Source organism: Rana temporaria, chromosome 5 (assembly GCF_905171775.1).
Source record: "Rana temporaria chromosome 5, aRanTem1.1, whole genome shotgun sequence".
Classification (NCBI taxonomy): Eukaryota; Metazoa; Chordata; class Amphibia; order Anura; family Ranidae; genus Rana; species Rana temporaria.
In genome coordinates, this window is record NC_053493.1 from 123,741,116 (window position 1) to 123,765,464 (window position 24,349).

The following is a 24,349-nucleotide window of genomic DNA, read 5'->3' on the forward strand; positions in this document are numbered from 1 at the left end:
GTGAATCTGGCTATATATCTAGATAGATAGATAGATAGATAGATAGATAGATAGATAGATAGATAGATAGATAGATAGAGAGAGAATTGTATACTATATCTAAATATATATATATTTGGGGCCAGATTCACATAGCCCGGGTGCAGCGTAACGTAACTGGTTTAAGTTACACCGCCGCAATTTTTCCAAGTTAGTGCCCGATCCACAAAGCACTTACCTGGAAATTTGCGGCGGTGTATCCTAAACCCGTCCGGCGCAAGGTGTGCCCAATCGAATGGGGCTGAGTCCCATTTAAATTAGGCGCGCTCCCGCGCCGGACGTACTGCGCATGCTCCCGACGCAAATTTCCCGACGCGCCAAAGTTTTGTGAATCGCGACGTGAAAAAAAGACTTGCGCCGGGAAAAAAAAAAATAAAAAAAAAATTCAAAAGCGGCGCGGTATACTTTTACATGGTGGAGTAATTTTCCACTTTGTAAAAGGTGCCCTATCTTTGCGACGGCAAACTAACACGTGCGGCGACGTAACGACGGGGAAACAATTTGTGGATCGCCCTAACTGCTAATTTGCATACCCGACGCTGGTTTACGACGCGAAATCCCCCCAGCGGCGGCCGCGGTACTGCATCCTAAGATCCGACAGGGTAAAACTATTACACCTGTCGGATCTTAGGGATATCTATGCGTAACTGATTCTATGAAGCAGTCGCATAGATAGAAACAGGGATACGACGGCGTATCCCTTTTGTGAATCTGGCCCATAGATAGATAGATAGATAGAGAGAGAGAATTGTATACTATGGGCCAGATTCACGTAGCGCAGCGGATCTATAGATCCGCTCGTTCTGCGTGAATTAAGATCCGCTCCCGCAAGTTTAGGAGGCAAGTGGCTAATTCACAAACAACTTACCTCCAAACTTGCGACGGCGGATCCTAAATCCCCCGGCGGAATTCAAATTCCGCGGCTAGGGGAGTGTACTATTTAAATCAGGCGCGTTCCCGCGCCGATTTAAATGCGCAGGCGCCGTCCGCGAAATTTCCCGGCGTGCATTGCTCCCACTGACGTCGCTAGGACGTCAGTGGTTGCGACGCTTACGTAAATGACGTCCGTCCGTATTCGAGAACGACTTACGCAAACGACTTTAAAAAATTTAAATTCGATGCGGGAACGTCGACTATACTTAACATTGGCTGCGCCTGATGAAAGCAGGGGTAAGTATACGACGGGTACGCCGCTACGGAAACGTCGTAAGAAGACTGCGTCGGGTCCGCGTACGTTCGTGAATTTGCATATCTCGCTGATTTACATATTATTTATCGTAAATCAGCGGGAACGCCCCCGGCGCCATTTTTTAATTGAAAAAAAGATCCGACAGTGTAACACATTGTAACACTGTCGGATCTAGCCCTATCTATGCGTAACTGATTCTTTGAATCAGGCGCATAGATAGGACCAGTTTACGTCAGAGATACGATGGTGTATCTGTAGATACACCGTCGTATCTCTTTGTGAATCTGGCCCTATATCTAAATATATATATATTTTGTATTTATCTTTTAAAAAGAAAACATCATTGCTACAGTGTCACAGTTTGTCTCCACTGTCACTTCTGCTACATAGCTCTGTCTGCAAGTGATAAAGAAAATATAAAAAGACACGTGATACATAAAAAAAAAATACATACGCTTATTAATATAAAGATAGATAGTATTTGTCTAACTTTAAATCCCAGACACTTGGCAAGTACAGTAATGCAGACAGCTATCTGAAAAGAAATTCCAACATAAAGCCTTGTCAGTGCTGCATAGGCCAATGCTGTGTTTGTGTCTTGCAGCTTTAAGTGTTGCAGTCCCTCCCTCTTGGCCATCTGGTCTGGACTTTTTTATCCTCCCATTCTGTACAGACTGGATAAGGGCCAGCTGGTATTTGTATTAATAGATGCCCTGCTTTGCTATTGGAGAGAAGCAGCAAGGCAGCAGCTGCAGCAGCAGGACAGAGCAAAGCCAGGGTGGAGACAGGGACAGTGACACCAGACACCTGTAAATGATTCACTTGTGCAGTGAGCACCCGCACTGATTTCCCCCAGGGACCGGGATATCATTTGGGGAGCCCTTAGGCGAAGCAAGCAAAAGTCACCTTCAACGACCAGAGCCATCAATGAGCAGCAGCCAGAACATACAGATGGAGGGTAACAGACTGTTCTTCTCTATTCTTCCAGCATCAGTTCATTAGGCAGAGACAGCATGCAGCAGTCTAGATCAATATATAAGTTTGCTTTTACAATGGCACAGCGAGCCTTTTCATTCATTCCTTGTCTAATGTGTCTGTGACAATTTGTGCTTTGTGGCTTTTTTTAGATTCCAGGCTGGAAATGTGTGCTGATCTGTGTTTGTTTCCGTTACAGATAAGTGACAGCTGTGTTGACTTGTGAAACTTAGTAGAAATATTGATTGTAATAGGAAGGGACCGCGTTCTGTTGTAAATTGGTCGCCGGAGTGAATTGGTCGCCTACATGAAAAAAGTGACTAACGAGTTTGGTGAACTTTTCTGGGCGACTTGAAAAAGTTTTGAACAGTTTTGAAAAAAAGTTGTTGTAACCAGATTGAATAGTTCTTTCTATGAAATAATAAGTGATTGATAAAGAAAGGAAGTAAAATCAGTTTGGCTAAGGTGTCTTTATCAATACCTAGATGCATATTTGTTTTTGTAAATGAAATATTTTACACAGTATGAAGAAGGCTGGCCATACATTATACAATCTTCTTGTACAACTTTCCTTTAGATTTACCAAAACCATATAATAGACTCGAGCATGGGTCTTCAAACTATGGCCCTCCAGTTGTTCAGGAACTACAATTCCCATCATGCCTAGTCATGTCTGTGAATGTCAGAGGTTTACAATGCCTCATGGGATATGTAGTTCTGCAACAGCTGGAGGGCCGTAGTTTGAGGATCCCTGGACTAGAGGGTCAAACCTGAACACTTTGAATTTGTATGCAATCAGGCAGGCCCTTGCACTACATAGTTGAAGGTAAATGTAAAGAGAATTGAATAAGAAAATTGTATAGTGTAGGGCAAGCTTAACAGCCAACCACAAAGGGCCAGATCTTGTAGGTACCAGCAATATTTGTCAGTTTCATAGGTGTGCAGAGCCCTTTTGCTTTAGGGTGTGCACCACAAAGTTCAAACACACATGTACGCCACCTGCTGTCACAGGAATGGGGCTCTGGTGGTGGGAGACAGTTGATTGGTAGCATATTACGGTATACCCTAAATACGGGTGTACTAAAGTTGAACCTAGACTTTAATATATTGGGAGCATTTTACACTGGCCACTGGCACCCCCAACCACCCACCTGGTGCTGCTCCTGGAGAATGCTAAGCACATGGGGTGATTAGGGTGTGCCCATGCACACCCGGCACACTCCGTGCACATGCAGGGCCGGCCTTTGGGGTGTGCGAAATGTGCAGCTGCACAGGGCGCCATGGGCATCAGGGGCGCCGTGCGGCCATCACAGCTCGCAGAATGCGAGTCACAGTCAGTTAATCACATGATCATCACAGGAGTCTGACTCCTACGAGTCACAGCAGTAGGCGCTGCCAGGTCCCCCTGCCTTGGGACTGGGTGAAGAGCAACGCATCGGCTGCGGCACCTGAAAAAAAAATGGCTGCTGCCGGCCCCGACAGGCACACTGCGAATGCCCCGCCGCTGCTCGGAGTCGGGAAAGCCCGAAAACGCATGGCTATTCTCGGGCAGACTGCGCATGCGCAGTGGCGTCTAAGCGCCGGGCAGCGCCATTTTTAAATGCAAAGACGCACCGTCCACCGAAAGGAAAGTCACACTGAGCCCCTGGCCCTGCATGCATCTACTTTTTCAGATAAAAAGAAAAAGTATTTACTTTTTATAGCCAGCCTGCACACAGAAGGGGAGGATATAAGGGACTTAACATAAGAAAAAGTTATTGCATCTACTAACTACGGGAAAGATGTATGTTGTTATTGTTTGTTTTTTACTAGTAATGGAGGCGATCAGCGTTTTTTTGCGCGACTGCGACATTGCGGCAGACAGTTCGGACCCCCAACTGACATTTTTGACACTTTTGGGGGTACCAGTGACATTGCTACAGTAATCAGTGCTAAAAATATGCACTGTTACAGTAATAATGCCATTGGCAGGGAAGGGGTTAATACTCTTGGTGATCAAGGGGTTAAATGTGACCCTAGGGGAGTGATTATTTGTTATAAATATTTTTTTCCTCTTTGTGTATGTTTAGGTGGCCAGGGGGCGAGGGGTGAAGATGGGGGGGTGCCACAGGATTAGCTCGCACAGGGCGCCTGAACACCTAAGGCTGGCCCTGTGCACACGCCTATGGTCAGTTTGTTGGCCTTCTTCACACTGTGCATTACATTAATGCACCTGGGTTCTATGTATTATGGTTATCTTGCATGGCCTGGCAGTGCATCTTATAAAAACCAACATGTACCTTTTGTCAAAGCAGAATTATATTTATTACTAGCTTTCATTGGACCAGTTTTGCATGATGTAATTATTCATATCTTGAGGGCCACTAGGGATGCTAAGAACCACTGTAGGAATCTACACTTCCTACATTGATATTCTGGATGCTGCTCAAGTGTCTTCCCCTCTGTACACTGAACACAAGGGGACACTCGCTCGGCAACACCACCATTCTGAAAACACCTTGGCCCAGATTCACAGAGTGTGGGCACACATTACGCCGCCGTAGCTCAAACGCCGTATGCCAAGCCGGCGTAGCACAGAGAGGCAAGCATTGAATTCAGCAAGCCAGTGCTCCCAACGCTGCGCCAGCGCGGCGTGGGTTTCGAAGGCGTACGCCGGCGTAGGTGGAAGCGGGCGTGACCCATGCAAATGAGGCCTGACCCCCTGCAAATTATAGGCCGAGCGCCAGACAGATACATATCACGAACTGCGCATGCGCCGTGACGTGGACGCATCCCCCTGTGCCTGAGCACAACCACGTCATAACAACTGCCTAAACTACGCCGGATCACTGTGTACGGCGTGAACGTAACCTACGCCCAGCCAGACACACGTCCAACGTAAAATACGCCGGCTTGTGTTCCCTGGTGCAGACCTTTGCATGTCTGCTGCTGGGTTGCACCTCCTTTATGGGGAATAACTTTACGCCGGACGTACAACTTACGCGCACCTCTCGTAGCCTGCGTCGGGCGCACGCAGGTTCGTGAATCGCCGTATTTCCCTCATTTGCATGTTTGAATGGCTAATCAATAGGAACAACACTATGCGCCCAGCCTAAATGTGCGCCCACCCTACGCCGGCGTAAGCAAGTTACGCCGGCAGGGTAAAGCCTGTTTTTAGGCGCATATCTGTTCGTGGGTCTTGCGCACAGATACGACGGCGCACATTTGCACTTATGTCGGTGTAACTTGTTATATGTCGGCGTAAGTGCTTTGTGAATCTGGACCCTTGTATTTTTTTCAGTGAGTGCAAGGCATTTTATGATTGGACGAAGTGGAGAGGAGGGGCAAATTACACCACAATATACCCCATCAAATCAGAAAACTCCTTGTATTCATTGAAAAAAAAAGGCATTCTCTGGGTTGTAGGGGTGCTGAGCAAGCCCCTCCCCCTGTGTTTTAGTGGGCAGTGGGGTATCCACTTGAATAGGACCCAGAAGATTGCAGCTATATGTAGCACCAGCTACTACAGTGGTTATCGGCACCCGCAGCGGCCTCTCCAGATATAAGATATGTATAATTACATCCTGCCAAGCTGGACCAACAGCATACCATTTTGGACAATTTCATGCTCCCAACTTTGTGGGAACAGTTTGGGGATGGCCCCTTCCTGTTCCAACATGACTGTGCACCAGTGCACAAAGCAAGGTCCATGAAGACATGGACGAGTGAGTTTGTGGTGGAGGAACTTGGCTGGTCTGCACAGAATCCTGACCTCAACCTGATAGAACACCTTTGAGATGAATTAGAGTGAAGACTGCAAGCCTAGCTTTCCCGTCCATAAATGTGCTTTTGGAAGAATGGTTAAACATTCCGAAACCTTGTGGACGGCCTTCCCAGCAGAGTTAAAGATGTTAGAGCTGCAAAGGGTGGTCCAACTCAATATTGAACTCTAAGGACTAATGCCGTGTACAGACGGTCGTTTTTTGTGATGAAATAAAACAACGTTTTTCATCATGAAACAAAACGACGTTTTTCAAACTTCATTTTAAAAAACGACGTTGCCTACACACCATCGCAACTTGCTTCTGAGCATGCGCGGGTTTAAAAACGTTGTTTTAAACGTCGTTTTACCCACACACTATCATTTTAAATGACACAAAAAATAACGTTTTGAAAAACGACATAAAAAATTCAAGCATGTTCGAATTTTTTTTTTTGTCGTTTTTCAGAAGACATAAAACAAAGTTTTCCCCCCACACACGGTCATTTTAAATGACGTTTTTTAAAATTTTGTTTTTTTTCATCACAAAAAAACGACCGTGTGTACACGGCATAAGACTGGGATGCCATTTAAGTTCATGTGCATGTAAAGACAGTTGTCCTAATACTTTTGTGTTGTGTAGAAACATGAGATGCCAGTCAGAATTATTGGCACCACAATGTGCAATGCCCACATCTCAAGTAACTCAATGATTGTAGCGCTTGACATAGAGAGCATGAAAGTGTCTGATCTTCTGACCCAGTCTTTCAGTAATCTAGACAGTGTCCTTTCATTACTCCATCCATGTCTGAGACATCATGCAGTTCTCACACAGAAGCCCCTGGCTGCCCTGGTGGAACTTTGACGGAAGCGCCACCTAGCGGTCAAAAAAAAAATGCAGTTAAGATCCGACGGCGTAAGAGACTTACGCCTGTCGGATCTAATGGATGTCTAGGCATAACTTATTCTAAGAATCAGGCGCATAGATACGACGGCGCAACTCAGAGATACGACGGCGTATCTGGAGAGCCCGCCTAATTCAAATGGGGCGTGTATCATTTAAATTAGGCGCGTTTCCACGCCGAACGTACTTTGCATGCTCCGTTTTGTAATTTTCCGCCGTGCTTTGCGCAAAATGACGTCGCACCGACGTAATCTTTTGAACGGCGACGTGCGTTACGTCCTTTCCTATTCACGGACGACTTACGCAAAAAAAAAAATGTAAAATTCAACGCGGGAACGACGGCCATACTTTAACATGGGCAGTCTAAATATAAGCCATGAAATAGCAGCCATAACTATACGCCGGGAAAAGCCGACTAGCGATGACGTAAGAGAATGCGATGAACGCGTGTACCTTCGTGGATCGCCGTAAACAGCATACCCAACGCGGAAAACGACGTGAACTCCACCCAGCAGGCGCCAAAGTATTACACCTACGATCCGAAGGCGTACAAAGCCGTACGCCTGTCGGATCGAAGCCTAAAGCCGTCGTATCTTGGTTTGAGGATTCAAACTAAAGATACAACGCGGCAAATTTGAAAATACGCCGGAGTATCAGTAGATACGCCGGCGTATTTTGACTGTGAATCTGGCCCTATATGTGTTTGTAGCGGTACCCCCGAAAGAGCTGCTGATTAATTTTTTGGTGGCATGTTACTTCTGTGACTCCGCCGTTTAGGGTAGTTGATGAGAGCCGTAGTAATGGAATGTCCACACAGCAGGTGTCTTTTTCTTGTGCTTTTATTTACCCAACAAGGAAAAACAATAAAACTTTCGGTGAAGGGTAAAGATGCAGATTTAGGCGTACAATAAGGAAACAGTCCTGCTTCCAACAACACTTTGTTTTCTTCGCCACTCCCGCCAGAGTGGGTTTAGTGTACCTGGACAGGCCTCTCTCACTGACCTGGCAGCCAGAGTATCGCTCGGAACTTTAAGGGAAGAAAGTCTCTGCCACAGACCCTCCCCAGAATTTAGATCATGGAGACAATCCTCCTTGATAGACTTTGTGCCTGGATCTCCTTCAGGTAGTTTGCAATTAGGTTACCAACTGACCGGTGACTAACGTCCAGCCTTTCAGTGTCTGGTTACCTCGATCCCCGGTGGATTGTCGAGGCCCTATTGGATTGCCAGCCTCTCTTGGCTCTCCTCAGGCGGACTCCCCACCGAACAGCTTCCTCTCAAAGGAACAATGCTTGGGATCTTCTCAGGATTGGGGACCCAGTCGATCACTGGGGCCCGGCCACAGCTTAAACGTTCCGAACCAACATGGTCCCGGAACCAGGAGCACCGCGTGGCACGCGCACCCCGGCCTGGTAGGCCATTTCGCCGGGGGGCCGTGATGTGTGGTCACCCTGAAGGTGGGCGCCACACCGGAAGAAGACCCCGCCTCAATGGCATCTGTTCCTGAAGTACCCTCTCCCAGCATGCCCCGCGAGAGAACACTCTTTCCTGATTGGCTGCTGGCAAGAGGCACCCAAACCTCGACTCCACTGGTGCCACCTGTTGCCCCGAGGTGGGATAACACCCCAGCAACAACAAAAGGAGCCCACAGCACAGCCAAGCTGAAACAGAGACCCCTTCTAGAATTGAAATTGAAATCAGAGTCTCTTAACACTCTGATTATCCCTTAAATTTTGTTAGCACCGGTACTTGGAAGTAACCCGGCGCTACATGTTTGTATTGTGAGCATCAAAGACTGACAACAAGAGATTTTGTAGCATGCTGTAAAATGTGTACCTTGATGATGTGTTATGTTTTATACGTATGTGCTTTTTTGCAGAGAGTAGCGTCTATTCAAATTCAGATGCCTTTGCATTGCACACAGTAAAACTAGCAAATGCATTTGTACATGCAAAGAACCCTGAAAGTTGTTAATGGGAGGGTGCCCGCTGCACCGATGACAGCCTGGTGCAGAGAGGGCTTAGATCATGGGCAGAGCTAGAGGGGTCGCAGAGCTATGTTCCAGGGGGCTGTGCAGCCTCTCTGTCACATTGGGTTTTACAATTGTGTTACTGGGGAAAAGCACATGTTGCATCACCCCACATTGGTAAATTAAGTAAACTCAGAAGACCTGGGCATAGGCTTGCCAAGGCACTCTGAGTTTCTAGTTTCATCTATACAGGGTGATGGGGCAAGCCCTTTTCCCTAGTGGCATACTCTCTGCTCTAACCCCCCCCCCACCCTACCCAGTACATCCACTCATCCACTCCCACTATGCTCAGCCCTGCTCAACAATGCCAGTGAACACAAGGTGGTGGCGGGCAGGCCACACTCTGAGCTGCTGTGTCAGAGCAATGGGCTAGTTTGTGACTCTGGAAGTCAGGCTGGGCCTTTTTAAGTTTTCTCTTGTACATACAAGCCCACCAGGAGTATCTTGGCACGCAGTGAAAGCAGCGGGTGATAGTGGGTAGGCGCCAGGTCAGCTTTTGCATTGGGGCCCACAAGCTTCAAGTTACACCTCTGGCCTCTTAAAAAGACATCTAAATAGTCCCTAAAGTCTGAGTTGATACACATTTGTACACTGCACACAACGCAACACCATCACGTATACCGTCCCTAAAGGCTAACTAGATTAAGCTGAAAACCTTAGCAAAACCAAAAACTCATCTACACCCAAAAAAAACAAATTTTATTGCAGCCTACTAGTCCTTAGATAAGTTGGTTGACTTTCTCTTCACTTTTGACCCAAGGACACAATGAGGGTTATTTACGAAAGGCAAATCCAGTTTGCACTACAAGTGCAAACGCCAAGTGCAAAGTGCACTTGGAAGTGCAGTTGCTGTAGATCCAAGGGGGACATGCAAGGATAATAAAATCAGCAGAGATTCCCCTCATTTCAGATCTTCCCCTCAGATTTACAGCGACTGCACCTCCAAGTGCACTTTGCATTTGTAGTTTGTACTTGTAGTACAAAGTGGATTTGCCTTTCGTAAATAACTCTCAATGTGAAGTCAGTTGAAATCTTTATAAAGTGAGGGGACTTGTTAAAGAGGTATCACCATTGGAAGATTTATTCCCACCATTTGTTTTGGTGACATCTGTAACAATATAGGCCCGGATTCACAAAGCACTTGCACCAACGTATCTCCAGATACGCCGCGTAAGTGCAAATATGCGCCGTCGTATCTATGCGCCGGGCCCACAAACTAATATACGCCTAAAAACAGGCTTCATCCCACCGACAGTATTTACGCTGGACGCATTTGGCGCTCCCATTGATTTTCTATTTAAATATGCAAATGAGGGAGATACGGCGATTCACGAACGTACGTGCGCCCGACGCAGTGCGCGTAAAGTCATACGTCAGGCGTAAAGTTATGCCCCAAAAAGGAGGTGTAACTCAGCAGCATCCATGCAAAGGGCTGCACCAGGGAACACAAGCCGGCGTATTTTACGCAGTTTACGTTGGACGTGAATATGGCTGAGCGTAGGTTACGTTCACGCCGTAGGCAGTGATCCGACGTATCTTAGGGAGTAGTTCCGACGTGATTCTGAGCATGCGCACTGGGATGCGTCCACGGGATGGCGCATGCACCGTTGGTTAGACGTATCTGTCTGGCGCTCGGCCCATCATTTGCATGGGGTCACGCCTCATTTGCATGGCTCACGCCCACTTCCACCTATGCCGACTTACGTCTAGGAAACCCAGCGCAGTTTTGGGAGCACTGGCTTTGTGAATTCAGTGCTTGCCTCTCTGCGCTGCGTCGTCGTAGCGTACAGGAGATACGCTACGGCGACAAAAATGTGCGCCGCTGTCTGTTAATTCCGGGCCATAAACTTCACATCACTTTCCATCTCGATGACAATGGCTACCAGGTTAAACATAAAGGGTGAATCTACCAGGGATACAGACGACACAAAAAACTTGACAGTTCTAAACATTCTCTACTCGAAAAAAGCTTTTGGCTACATACTGTATACGCTTAAAGCGGTAGTTCACCCTCACTGACATGATTTTACCATCGAGACAGGCATTGTAGCGCGAGCTACAGTATGCCTGTCCCGATTTTTTTAACCCCGGACTCACCTTGTAATCGTACATTATAGATTTCGGCTCCCGCGGGGAATGGGCGTGCCTATGGAGAGGGAGGATGATTGACGGCCGGCCCTGGCATGTCACTCTCCCCGAAGACAGCCGGAGTAGGTCTCGGCTCTTCACGGCGCCTGCGCACAGGCTATGTGCAGGCGCCGTGAAGAGCCAAGCCTATTTCGGCTATTTCCGGAGAAGCGTGACGCGCCAGAGCCGGCCGTCAATCACTTTCCGTCTGGATTGGAACGCCCATTCCCCGTGGGCAGACGGAATCGTCTAGGTCGGATTAAACAGTGAGTACGGGGATAAAAAATGTAAGACCGGCATACTGTAGCTCGCGCTACGATGCCGAATTTTATGATAGAATAAAAAAAAAAAAAAAAAAATTTTATTCTAGGGTGAACCCCCGCTTTAAAAGTGGAACACCAGGAAAAATATATATTTTGACATTTGCTATATACCAATATATTGCCTATAATGATGGAAGTTTACTGTGTGCAGTATTGGGTAAAACTCACACTTTCATGAATGCCGGCAACTACTGTAGTCAACAAACCTCTGGCACTGTAAATCACTGTTTCATCCCTCAAGGTCAAGAAGAGCATGGCCCGCTCTACCCCTTCCTCCATTCATAAAAAATCTTATATTTTTTCATAGAATACAAGATGTTTTGTGATTGATCAAAGGGAGGTCTTGATGTTTATCCAATCTTCCTCTTTCAATCCAATCACGGAATGCCTTGTATTCTCTGAAAACATTTTATAACTACACAAATCACCCACTAAATTAGCAGGTGAGTGAGGCCTCGTACACAGGACCGAGGAACTCGACGGGCGAAACACATAGTTTTCCTCGTCGAGTTCCTTGTTAGGCTGTCGAGGAACTCGACAAGGCAAGTTTCTCCATTCCTGTCGAGGAAAAGGAAGACATGCTCTCCTTTTGGCTCGACGGGATCCTCGACAGTTTCCTCGTCGAAAAATGTACACGCGACCGGTTTCCTCGGCAAAAAAAAATCCCAGCAAGTTTCTTGCTGGTTTTTGCCGAGAAACTCGGTCGTGTGTATGAGGCCTCAGTGTTTCACTGGCAGACAAATAGTAATTTAAAATCCACAGAAGACATATGCAGGAGGGTGGTAAGTTGATAGGAGAAAAGACATGTGCAGTCACCAGAAGCTCCTCGATGGGTATGGGGTCCTCTCAAGAGTCAAGACATGTAAACAATAAAGGAGGGCACCAGATCAGTATATGTCAAACATAAACCGCAATTTATTCTGAAAACACTTACATCTAAAAACGCTGTATACTACACATAGGGCTGGTAGAATGGAGCAGCGGTCTCGATGGACTGGAGAGTATCCGCAATAACACACGCCAGGAGCGTCCGTAGCTCTAACATATAACATGTTTCTGAAGCCCTGCTTCCTTCATCAGGATCAGATACAGCGTTTTTGGATGCAAGTGTTTTCAGAATAAATGGCGGTTTATGTTTGACATATACTGATCTGGAGCCCTCCTTTACTGTATTGTTTACAAAACATTTTATGAATGGAGGAAAGGGGAGGGTGAATGACATTCTTCTTATTATTCTTGTATACTCATTCCCTTTTGTAGTTATGGACTGACCCTTTCAGTGCTTTGCAGCACTTAAGAAGTCATTCTGTCGAGTAGCACGGGAATACGTATTGTTTTTTATTCTTCTTAACTGTATTAGAAATAGAAGTTTGGCGATTAGAGATGCCTTTTTGGTACAAAATAAATGTCAAAAAATATTTTTCTTCCCCAGAGTTTTGATTTAGCCCTCATTCACACTGAACAGGGCTTTGAAATTATGCACAATTTCAAAGCCGCATTTCAGCCCGACTTCGGGGGCGACTTGAAAGACATCTGTGCGGGTTCATGCACAGATGTCTATTGAATTTGCCTCTGAAGTCACCAAAAGTAGTGCAGGAACTTTTGGATAACGGTGTTTCACGCCGCAGAGTCAGAAGCGCATTGATTGGGATGCTCCTATTGCCGGAAATAGGCTCCAATTTGACATGCGATTTGACCTGTCAAATTGGGCCGATGTGAGATGGGGCTGAATCAGAATGGGAAATAATGCTTTTTTTGGATGGGAGAAGGTGCCTTATATCACCCCTCAACTCTTATGCCGCGTACAGACGGTCGTTTTTTGTGATGAAATAAAACAACGTTTTATATCATGAAACAAAACAACGTTTTTGAAACTTCAATTTTAAAAAACGACGTTGCCTACACACCATCGTTTTTTCAAAATGCTCTAGCAAAGCGCGGTTACGTTCAGCACTCTTTTCCATTGAAGCTCGCTTCATACCTTGCTTCTGAGCAATGCGCGGGTTTAAAAACGTCGCTTTAAACGTCGTTTTAGCTACACACGGTGATTTTTTATGACACAAAAAACGACGTTTTGAAAAACGAACACAAAAAATTGAAGCATGCTCAAATTTTTTTTTTGTCGTTTTTCAGAAGACATAAAACAACGTTTTCCCCACACACGGTCATTTTAAATGACGTTTTTAAAAACTTCGTTTTTTTTCATCACATAAAGCGACCGTGTGTACGCGGCATTACCCTTTCCTGTTCCTGTCACTCAGCCTCCCCACAGACTCCTGAAAAAGTTGAAGATCCTAAATCTTATGAGACATTGCAGGATGTGCAGTGAAGGAACTAAATCTTGTAAGATTGTAATCCTCAGTTTTCCCAGGAGGCCATAGTTAAGCTCAGTGGAGAGTTGAAATCCAATATATATCTTTCTAGCATAGGAAATTTCCATGCAGATAAGCATTAGTTAATTTTAGTCCTGCTTTATAGGATATGTTCACCTTTGTAATATGTAATATCTTACACCCATATTTAGGGGGTAACATGTTACAATAATGTCCAAACAAAGAGAAAAAAAATCGACACCACGATGTCTCAAAAATAAAACATATACGATTTTTAGTAGATCCATCTGATAAAATTAATCAATACCTGTAAATATTGATGCGTTTCAGCCTCTTACATAGACCTTAGTCATAATAAACATGTTACAAAAATGCACCTGCGTGCACCAACCCCCCTCCATCATTGTGACAGTAGGCAGGGGATCCTTTCCCCGCAGCCGCTGTCACAAATTTTAAAACAGCACAGCTGTGCGGTACTCCATCCACACAGTCATGTCATTCATTCACAGAGATCTGTGAATGAATGAACTACAACCACGGCAGATGGCTTGTAGTTCTCAATGATCTGCAACAGTGCTGGTGAGCACTCTCTTAGTTCAATGATTCTTTCTGCTATTCAGTAACTGTCTGCCTGTGCCCGAGGAAATCTGGCATTATGAGCCTAAACATTACCAGAATAATCTAAACCTACTTTTAAAAGAATTGTTATGAGAAATCAGTGGAAAGCTTGGAACATACTGTTTGTTTAACTGCAACACATCGGGTGCAACTGTATGTGATTAATTAAATATGTTTAAAACATAGAAATATATGTGCCAACATTTGTTACATGCCATCATTCTTCCTTCCTGTCAAGTCTAGAAAACAGGCATCTTTATTTAGCATTGGTATTTGAACAATGGACTACAGCAGTGGAAGTCATGGCAGCTTAGAAAATTACTAGAGGTCATGTTAACTTAAAACATAATACTATGCTATAACAGGCAGAATTTAGTAACCTGAAGAATGGGTGCAAGGTAGAATTTTCTTTAGCTGTAGTTAATATTTTTTTCCCTGTTTGCGCATATAGAAAAATATGAATGTTCGTAATAATTCATTAATATAAAATACGAATAAATTAAGAATAAAAAAATTAATTAGCTAATTTTTAATAAAGGGGGCAGATCCAGTGAATTTGTTTTAGTCTTCTCTTTATTTAAATGTCCCCTTACTTCCTGTGTGGTCACTAGTACAAGAGGTGGGCAGATTCTCTTCAATTACATCACAGGCAGCAATTAAAGCACATTTTCTATAGTGTGGTAAAAGGAGCTCGCTCTGTTATGCCGGTATTGCTGCCAAGGAGGTAGACAAAATGTTGCCAACAGGGACAACCAGAGCTTTTTTTCTCAGAAAATAGGTGCAGGAACTCAACCACGACCCCGTTCAGATTTCACAAACAGTAGAAGGGTATTAAAGGGGCATTAAATACCAGGATTGCATTACTTACAGAGTGCAGAGTTCAAGGGGGTTACACACAGTGCAGAGCTGTCACTTGTAAACACAGAAACCAGACTTCTGTGTATACAAGTGATTGTGGTGAGCAGGCACCAAAGGGTCTGAGCCAAAGGTGGTGGAACTGAGTTCCCACAAGTTCCCCCTGAAAAAAAAGCCCTGGGGACAACAGTAAAAATCAAACATGTCCTACTCTCTCCAAAATTAAAACTGTTGCTGGAGTTCTAAGTTAAAGTTGAATTGCATCCACACAGTGTTCCCAGAGCTCAAAGCATAATGTGCTAGACTCACTTCCTAGTTTGCCTACCTTCAACAGTGCAGGGGCTGAGCTTCCTCATTGCTCCATTGGCCCTGCTGCCATCTTCTCTTGATCTATTTGAAGTCTTCTTGTTTAAGCCATTGGCTAGCCATTGATAATATAACTACAGCCCATGCAAACAGCAACCCCTTCCTACCGAGCGTACGCATATATGCGGCCTCAGCTTCAAGGGGTTATACCAGGATGATGCCCGCAGCTGCAGGCATCGTCCCATTATTGTATTTTAGAGCCAGCGGTCGGCTGTCCAGAGATAACAACCGATGCGGCTAAAAGCCGCTCGATTGTTATCCGGGAGAATCGGGAGGGGATACCCCCTCCCGCCGCCTTCCACCACTCTTACTGTGCCTCCTGTCCCACCGGGAGACCCGATTGATGACTTGCCTCTTCCGGCGTCTAGACAGAGACTGGCACAAAGCTGGAAATGGCTTTGTTCCAGTCTCCTGTAGGTGAACACGGAAGTGACGTCACAACGTCACTTCCAGTTTACTTAGCTGCCAATGCCACCGTTTAAAAAAAAATTTAAGTATTCAGAATCGCCATTTTTAGCCATCTGAATACTTTAAAGTGCAAAGGAGGGATCGGGGGTCTTTAATTCTAGCACTAGATCTCCTCTGTAATTCTAATCTGGTAACCGTTATTTTTTTTAAAACGTCGACTATGGGGATTTTTAGTGAGAAATTATACCGCTCTAAAAACTGCTAATCCCTTGGCTTTGCTTCTGTCCCACTAAACCAAAAGGGTGCTGGCTATGCACAGGTGCATTGGATAGAAAAAGGTCCTGGACTGCCGCACTCCTTAAAACAATTGTCTTTATTATACAAATATAATCCAAAAAACAACCAAAGCGATGCAGTCAAAATGAAGTGAACAAAAGGAAAAAGATGGCTGACATGTTTCACATCATGTGATGCTTACTCGTAGCTTGGGGATTTTTAGGTACCATAGTTTATCGCCAATGTGCACAATTTGAAATCGTGACACGTTTGGTATCTATTTACTCGGCATAACATCATCTTTCACATTATACAACAAATTGGGCTAACTTTACTTTTAGTTTTTTTTTTATTCATGAAAGTGTCTTTCCCAAAAAGTTGCGTCTAAAAGACCGCTGCGAAAATACCATGTGACATAAAATATTGTAAAAATCCCCATTTTATTCTCTAGATTCTCTGATAAAAAAATATATATATATAATGTTTGGAGGTTCTACGGAATTTTCTAGCAAAAAATATGGATTTTAACTTGTAAATACCAAATAGAAAAAGGCTTATGCCGCGTACACACGATCGGACATTCCGACAACAAAACCGTGGATTTTTTTACAACGGAATGTTGGCTCAAACTTGTCTTGCATACACATGGTCACACAAATGTTGTTGGAAATTCCGAACCTCAAGAACGCGGTCACGTGCAACACTACGATATTATTCCGAGCATGCGTAGGATTTTTGTGCGTGGGAATTGCATACAGACGATTGGAATTTCCGACAAGCACTTTTGTTGTCGGAAAAATTGAGAACCAGCTCTCAAACATTTGCTGATGGCAAATGTCCGATGGAGCTTACACACAGTCGGATTTTCCGACAACAAGCTCACATCGAACAATTGTTATCGGAAATTCCGACCGGGTGTACGCGGCATTAGTCATGAAAGGATACAGTCTTTGTTTTTACCTTAATGCATTCTCTATATCCGCTACTTGGAGCGCACAGCGGCCATATTGGAAGCATTGTTTCCTGGTTTCAAAGCAGCTATTGATGTGGTTTATTATGGAACTGCATTTCTTTTAAGTTCTGCATACAGTAAAGCAGTATTTCACTATGTGAGGTCTTCCTTCCATCTCCTTTATGTATGTGGTGCTTATGTTCTGAGCCATATTAAGAGACAGTAAAGGTACACAAGAACGCTGGGTGGAAGAATAACAAGTCGGCTGTGCATATTGGAGCCTGGGTCTAATGCCCCGTACACACCATCACTTTATGTGATGAAAAAAAACGAAGTTTTTAAAAACGTCACTTTAATTGACCGTGTGTGGGGGAAAACGTCATTTTATGTCTTGTAAAAAACGACCAAAAAAAATTGAAGCATGCTTCAATTTTATGTGTCGTTTTTCAAAACGTTATTTTTTACTTCACAGAAATTGACCGTGTGTAGCAAAAAACGTCGTTTAAAACAACGTTTTTTCACCCGCGCATGCCCAGAAGCTACTTATGAAGCAAGCTTCAATGGAAAAAGTGGTGAGAACGTAACCTCGCTTTGCTAGAACATTGTGAGAAAAACGATGGTGTGTAGGCAACTTCGTCTTTGAAAATTGAAGTTTCAAAAACGTCATTTTTTACTTCACAGAAAATTTCGTTTTTTTTCATCACATAAAGTGATGGTGTGTACGGGGCATTAGTTCCTTTTCGACTGACTTGGTAACACAAGGGGTCATATTCTTCCGGTGAGTGTTATGTCTTGATGGGGGGCTTCTACTCAACTACCAACTTCCATGGTGTTGCCTACTCTGGGAGATATTGGCATAGGACTTCACCCTAGAAATCTGGCCACTGTTTCCTATCTTTCCAAGACCATCCTTTTTAGTATAAGACCCTCTTCTATTAAACTCTAATGTTAAAGTACTTAATACGGGTCATTGTGACTATTAGAGCTTACAGAAAATTCACCAATTCATACTTGACATTTTAGAACACACACTCTTGTGTAATGTGACTGTAGTTCATTAATTAATGTATAACTAAAGCAACACTTGTCCGTGACCGGCGCATCACGGATCACGGTAAATTTCCGCTGATAGCGGCTGTTTACCACGTGATCGCTCCGTCCACATGTAAACAAACCAGCGTCATTTGATGAAGCCGGTTCCTCCCTCCTCTCTCTGTACCGATCGGTACAGTGTGAGAGGAGTGCGGGTGTCAGCAGCGCTGTGGGCTGGATCTGTGACTATTGCAGTCACAGATCCAGCCATCCCTACTCAGCTATCCCTGCGCAATACTCTGCAATACCCCTACCCCTGTGCAATACTCTGCAAAACCCCTACCCCTGTGCAATACTCTGCAATACCACTACCCCTGTGCAATACTCTGCAATACCCCTACCCCTGTGCAATACTCTGCAAAACCCCTACCCCCTGAGCAATACTCTGCAATACCACTACCCCTGTGCAATACTCTGCAATACCCCTACCCCTGTGCAATACCCCTACCCCTGTGCAATACTCTGCAATACCCCTACCCCTGTGCAATACTCTGCAAAACCCCTACCCCCTGCGCAATACTCTGCAATACCCCTACCCCCTGCGCAATACTCTGCAATACCCCTGTGCAATACCCCTACCCCTGTGCAATACTCTGCAATACCCCTACCCCTGTGCAATACTCTGCAATACCCCTACCCCTGTGCAATACTCTGCAAAACCCCTACCCCCTACGCAATACTCTGCAATACCCCTACCCCCTGCGCAATACTCTGCAATACCCGTACCCCCTGCGCAATACTCTGCAATACCCCTACCCCCTGCGCAATACTCTGAAATACCCCTACCCCCTCTGCAATACCCCTACCCCCTGCGCAATACTCTGCAATACCCCTACCCCCTGCGCAATACTCTGCAATACCCCCTGCGCAATACTCTGCAATACCCCCTGCGCAATACTCTGCAATACCCCCGCACAATACCCCCTGTGCAATACTCTGCAATACCCCCTGTGCAATACCCCTGCCAGTACTCTGCAATACCCCTGCCAGTACTCTGCAATACTCCTGCCAGTACTCTGCAATACCCCCGCACAATACTCTGCAATACTCTGCAATACCCCCATGCAATACTCTGCAATACCCCTGTGCAATACTCTGCAATACCCCCGCACAATACTCTGCAATACCCCCGCACAATACTCTGCAATACCCCCGCACAATACTCTGCAATACCCCTGCACAATACTCTGCAATACCTGACCAATACTCTGCAATACCCCCGCACAATACTCTGCAATACCCCTGCACAATACTCTGCAATACCTGACCAATACTCTACAATATCCGGAAAATACTCTGGGAAACAAAATGCGTTTTAACTACTTCCTGCCCGTCGGCCGTCATATGACGTCCTTGACTTTGTGCAGGGATATCTAAATGATGCCTGCAGCTACAGGCATCATTCAGATATCATCTTTTTCAGCTGGCGATTCCCTACACCGAAAGAATAATCATGGCGGCTGTTCCACCTCTTGATCATTCTTACAGGAGGCGAAAGGGGACGTCCCCCCCTCCCTTCGCCCTCCGGTGCTTCTTCCGACTCACTGCTACGATCGAAGTCAGGATCGTTTTTTTTTCAGGCTTTCCAGCCTAGAGGTGAGATGTGGGGTCTTATTGACCCCATATCTCACTGTAAAGAGGACCTGTCATGCCATATTCCTATTACAAGGGATGTTTACATTCCTTGTAATAGGAATAAAAGTGATCAAAACCTTTATTTTTGGGGAAAAACGTGTCAAACTAAAATAAATAAAGTAAAATGAACAATAAAAAAAAAATATATTTTTAAAGTGCCCCTGTTCCTGTGTGCTCGTATACAGAAGCGACCGCACACGTAAGTCCCGCCCACATATGAAAACGGTGTTCAAACCACACATATGAGGTATCGCTGCGAACGTTAGAGTGAGAGCAATAATTTTGGCCCTAGACCTCTTCTCCAACTAAAAATATGTAACCAGTAAAAATATTTAAAGTGTCACCTATAGGGATTTTTAAGTAGCGAAGTTTGGCGCCATTCCACAAGCGTGTGCAATTTTGAAGGGTGACATGTTGGGTATCAATTTACTCAGTGTATCTTCATCTTTCATATTTTGCAAAAACATTGGGCTAACTTTAATTTTTTCTTTTTTTTAAAGCACAAAACTGTTTTATTTCCAAAAAAAAACGCGCTCAAAAAATTGCTGTGCAAATACCATGCGCGATAAAAAGTTGCAACGACCGCCATTGTATTCTCTAGGGTCTTTGCTAAAAAAGCATATATAATGTTTTGGGGTTCTGTGTAATTTTCTAGCAAATAAATGATGATTTTTACATGTAGGAGAGAAAAGTAAGAATTGGTCTGGGTGTTCCAGAACGCCTAATGGTGCTCCCTGCATGTTGGGCCTGTGTATGTGGCCACGCTGTGTAAAAGTCTCACACATGTGGTATCGCCATACTCGGGAGGAATAGAAGAATGTGTTTTGGGGAGTAATTTGTGGTATGCATATGCTGTGTGTGGGAAATAACCTGCTAATATGAACATTTTGTGGAAAAAAAAAAATAATCTTGATTTTGCAAAGAATTGTGGGAAAAAAATGACAACTTCAAAAAACTCACGACGCCTCTTTCTAAATACCTTGGAATGTCTTATTTCCAAAAAGGGGTCATTTGGGGGGTATTTGTACTTTTCTGGCATGTTAGGCCCCTTTCACATGTGCGGACCGTATGTCTGCATTTTCATTTATCCGTTGCGGATGAAAACGGGACATACATTGGTCCCTATGTGATTGCGGGTGTCAGCGCCTCCGCAAAGATCCGATTTTGCGGACAGAAGAAAATCCTATTTTTTCTTCCATCTGCGGATCAGATGAACACGGACATACGGTCCGTGTTCATCCGATCCCCCCATAGGGGAGAGCGGAGAAAAGACAGGGCAGTCCCTGCACAGTGTGTGGGGACAGCCCTGTCAGCCGGCGGCTCAGCAGGGATTTTACGTAGGATCCCCGCTGAGCTTTACGGACACACGGAGGTGGATCATTACTGATCCGCCCTGTGTGAAAGGGCCATTAGGGTCTCAAGAAATGAGATAGGCCGTCAGTACTTCAGGTGGGATAAATTTTCAGATATTGGCACCATAGATTGTGGACCCTATAACTTTCACTAAATAATATCCAAATTTTTTTTTTTTTTTACCAAAGACATGTAGTAGTATACATTTTAGGCCAAATTAATGAAGAAAAATTTTTTTTTTGCAAAATTTTGTGATCAAATACCACCAAAAGAAAGCTCTATTTGTTGTATGTATGACTGAGTTATTGTCATTCAAAATGTGAGAGCACCGAAAGCTGAAAATTGGTCTGGTTATTAAGGGTGTTTAAGTGCCCAGTGGTCAAGTGGTTAATTTAATTTACAGTTCTTCAGATCGAAAACATATGCTTATAATTGAATGTACAGTATTATTAAATTCCATTGCTGCTGGTCCTTGAAAAATTGATGGTGCATGAAGATGTCGACTCCACTCCCTTTGGGGAAAGTTGGGGAAAACATTAAAACAGGCCATTGTGTGTTGGGTGAACTAGGTCATATTGAAAGATTTCTCTAAACATCAAGTAGTGATTAATGAAATGTCACTTTGAAGAACGCAGAGAAGCTGTCCTTGTGTTTATATACGGTCAACACTATCCATTCTGCACATTTGACAGTGTTTTATAGGCACACAGTTTACAATTGTATGGGCACCATGTCAGAAGGAAAAATGATAATTAACCATCTTGCATATTTCACATTCAGAAAATAGAAGACATTATTAGCATAGGTTATTAATACTCACAGCCAAGCTATGTTTGTTTTTCCAATCGCTAATTAATTCATAAGTGACTTTAAAACAATATATATGATGTCTGTTCAAGGACACAAATGCAGAGTGTTTGAGCTAATATATGACACTGGCTTATAAAACATGACATTTGCACAACAACTGCAACATATTTATACTGATTACAGCATACTGATTAAACCACACTGTATAAACGTCAGGTTCATTTTAACTCCGTTTTTATTAGATTATTTTTACGCATACAAATGGAGTAACAATTGGTTTAGATAGCACTGGAACTAGGAAATAAATAGAATTGACTTGCATTTTGCAAGCGTATTCATGTATTACTTATGTATAATGATGAAGAAGGGTAATAGAGGAGAGGAAAAATGTATTAACAACTTATAATGTAGAGGGGAAGTAAGACTGACGGTAAGGAAGAAGAGAATGTGAAGTGTCAGGAGTGGCTACAAAGCAGTGCAAAGAGGGCTTTCAGGTTGCTTGGAAAAAGACAGAAAGCCAGCTGAGGGCAGACACTGAGAAATTGCCAGGGCACACATGACTGCGCTCAGCAGTCAGTTATATGGCAACTATGTGAATGTCAGTAGACCAAGTAAAAAGTTAAAGTGGACATTCAGTCATTTTTCATCTTTCCATCTATTAAATCTTCTGCCCTTTGGATAGTAAAACATTTTCTGCCAGTAAATACCTTATAAAGCCCACTTCCTGTTTCATGTCTGGTTGTTAGCCTAGGCTTATGACATCATGCACAACTCTCACTCTCATGAGAGTTTGCCAGGAAGGTAGGGGGGATGAGTCATAAGAGGGCCAATGAGAGCTGCAGAGCTGGAGGTGTGACTTTACACTCTCTGGATCAAAGTTGCATCAGGTAAATCTGTGGGTGTTGTTACAGACGGGACATACATTTCTGCCTTGTTTAGACAATACACCAATTGTTGTTAGGCGTCGGCTGCAACAGTAGCCAGAAAAGGTCTAAGGGCGTTGGAAAACTTCAGCTGTTCAGAATGAGGCAATTAAAGCCTCTATAAGTAATCCAGAGGATTACCACTGATTTGCTGCATCCTGAGGCTTTCTGAGTGAAGGAGAGCAGTAGCTGAAAGTCTTCTGAGGAGGTGAGGAGGTGATTGATTTTTCTGTGTGATAAAAATCAAAAGACTATTGTTTTTCTGCTGTATGACCAGCAGTGTCTGCCCAGCACTAGGCTGTGCCAGACTCCATAGATAGGTTCCTGTGTGGTGAAGGTAGACGCCCCAAGTGGCCAGGGTTTATTTTATGTTTGATTTTGTTTATGCTGTTTGGATTCTTGCACTTGTTTCCAGCAAGATGGAAGAATAAACCAAAATATTTGTTTTCAACCGTCTTCGACTGCCTGTCTGTATAAATTCAGTGTGTAGTGAACCCATCCAAGGGGTCACACACCCTGCTACCGAGCTAACCCCTTACAGCACACACACACAAATAAAGGGAAAAGTGGTTGGTAACCAAGGCTAAAGGGGACTGAGATCAAGGTAACTGGAGTGTGCAAAGTAAAAATCAAGTGGTACTTTCCCAGTATACAGAGCCATATCTAAAAAGTAAACAGCCCAGAACAACTTAAAGCGGTGGTTCACCCTCATTACCAACATTTTAGCATTAAATTAGGCATAGTAGCGTGAGCTACAGTATGCCTGTATTTATTTTTTTAGCCCTGTACTCACTGTGCAATCGTATAGATAAGATTCCGACTCCCCGCGGGGAATGGGCGTTCCTATCCAGAGGGAGGATGATTGACGGCCAGCTATGGCACGTCACGCTCCCAGAAGATAGCCGGAGTAGGTCTCGGCTCTTCACGGCGCCTGCGCACAGACTATGTGCAGGCGCCGTGAAGCGCCAAGTCCTATTTCGGCTATTTCCGGAGAAGCGTGATGCGCCATAGCCGGCCGTCAATCATGCTCCCTCTGGATAGGAATGCCCATTCCCCGCGGGGAGTCGGAATCTTATCTATACGATTGCACAGTGAGTACGGGGGTAAAAAAATAAATACAGGCATACTGTAGCTCACGCTACTATGCCTAATTTAATGCTAGAAAAATAAATTGTTTTATTAGGGTGAACCCCCTCTTTAATGCCTGGACACTCCCAAATAGGGATGAGCCGAACACCCTTCGGTTTGGTTCGCAGCAGAACACGCGAACACCGTTAAAGTCTATGGGACACAAACATGAAAAAACAAAAGTGCTAATTTTAAAGATTAAAATGCAAGTTATTGTCATAAAAAGTGTTTGGGAACCTAGGTCCTGCCCCAGGGGACATGTATCAATGCAAAAAA

At 44.4% G+C, this 24,349-nt stretch overlaps 1 protein-coding gene across 1 annotated transcript in view; it reads left to right on the forward strand.

Annotated features, from left to right (window-relative positions):
• The first annotated feature begins 1,929 nt into the window (after positions 1-1,929).
• GADL1 (glutamate decarboxylase like 1) overlaps positions 1,930-24,349 on the forward strand; it is a 427,714-nt gene continuing 405,294 nt past the window's right edge. The window contains exon 1 of the mRNA XM_040353089.1: positions 1,930-2,186. Coding sequence (XP_040209023.1) covers positions 2,156-2,186 — 31 coding nt within the window. The 5' untranslated portion in view covers positions 1,930-2,155. The remainder of the gene's footprint in view (positions 2,187-24,349) is intronic.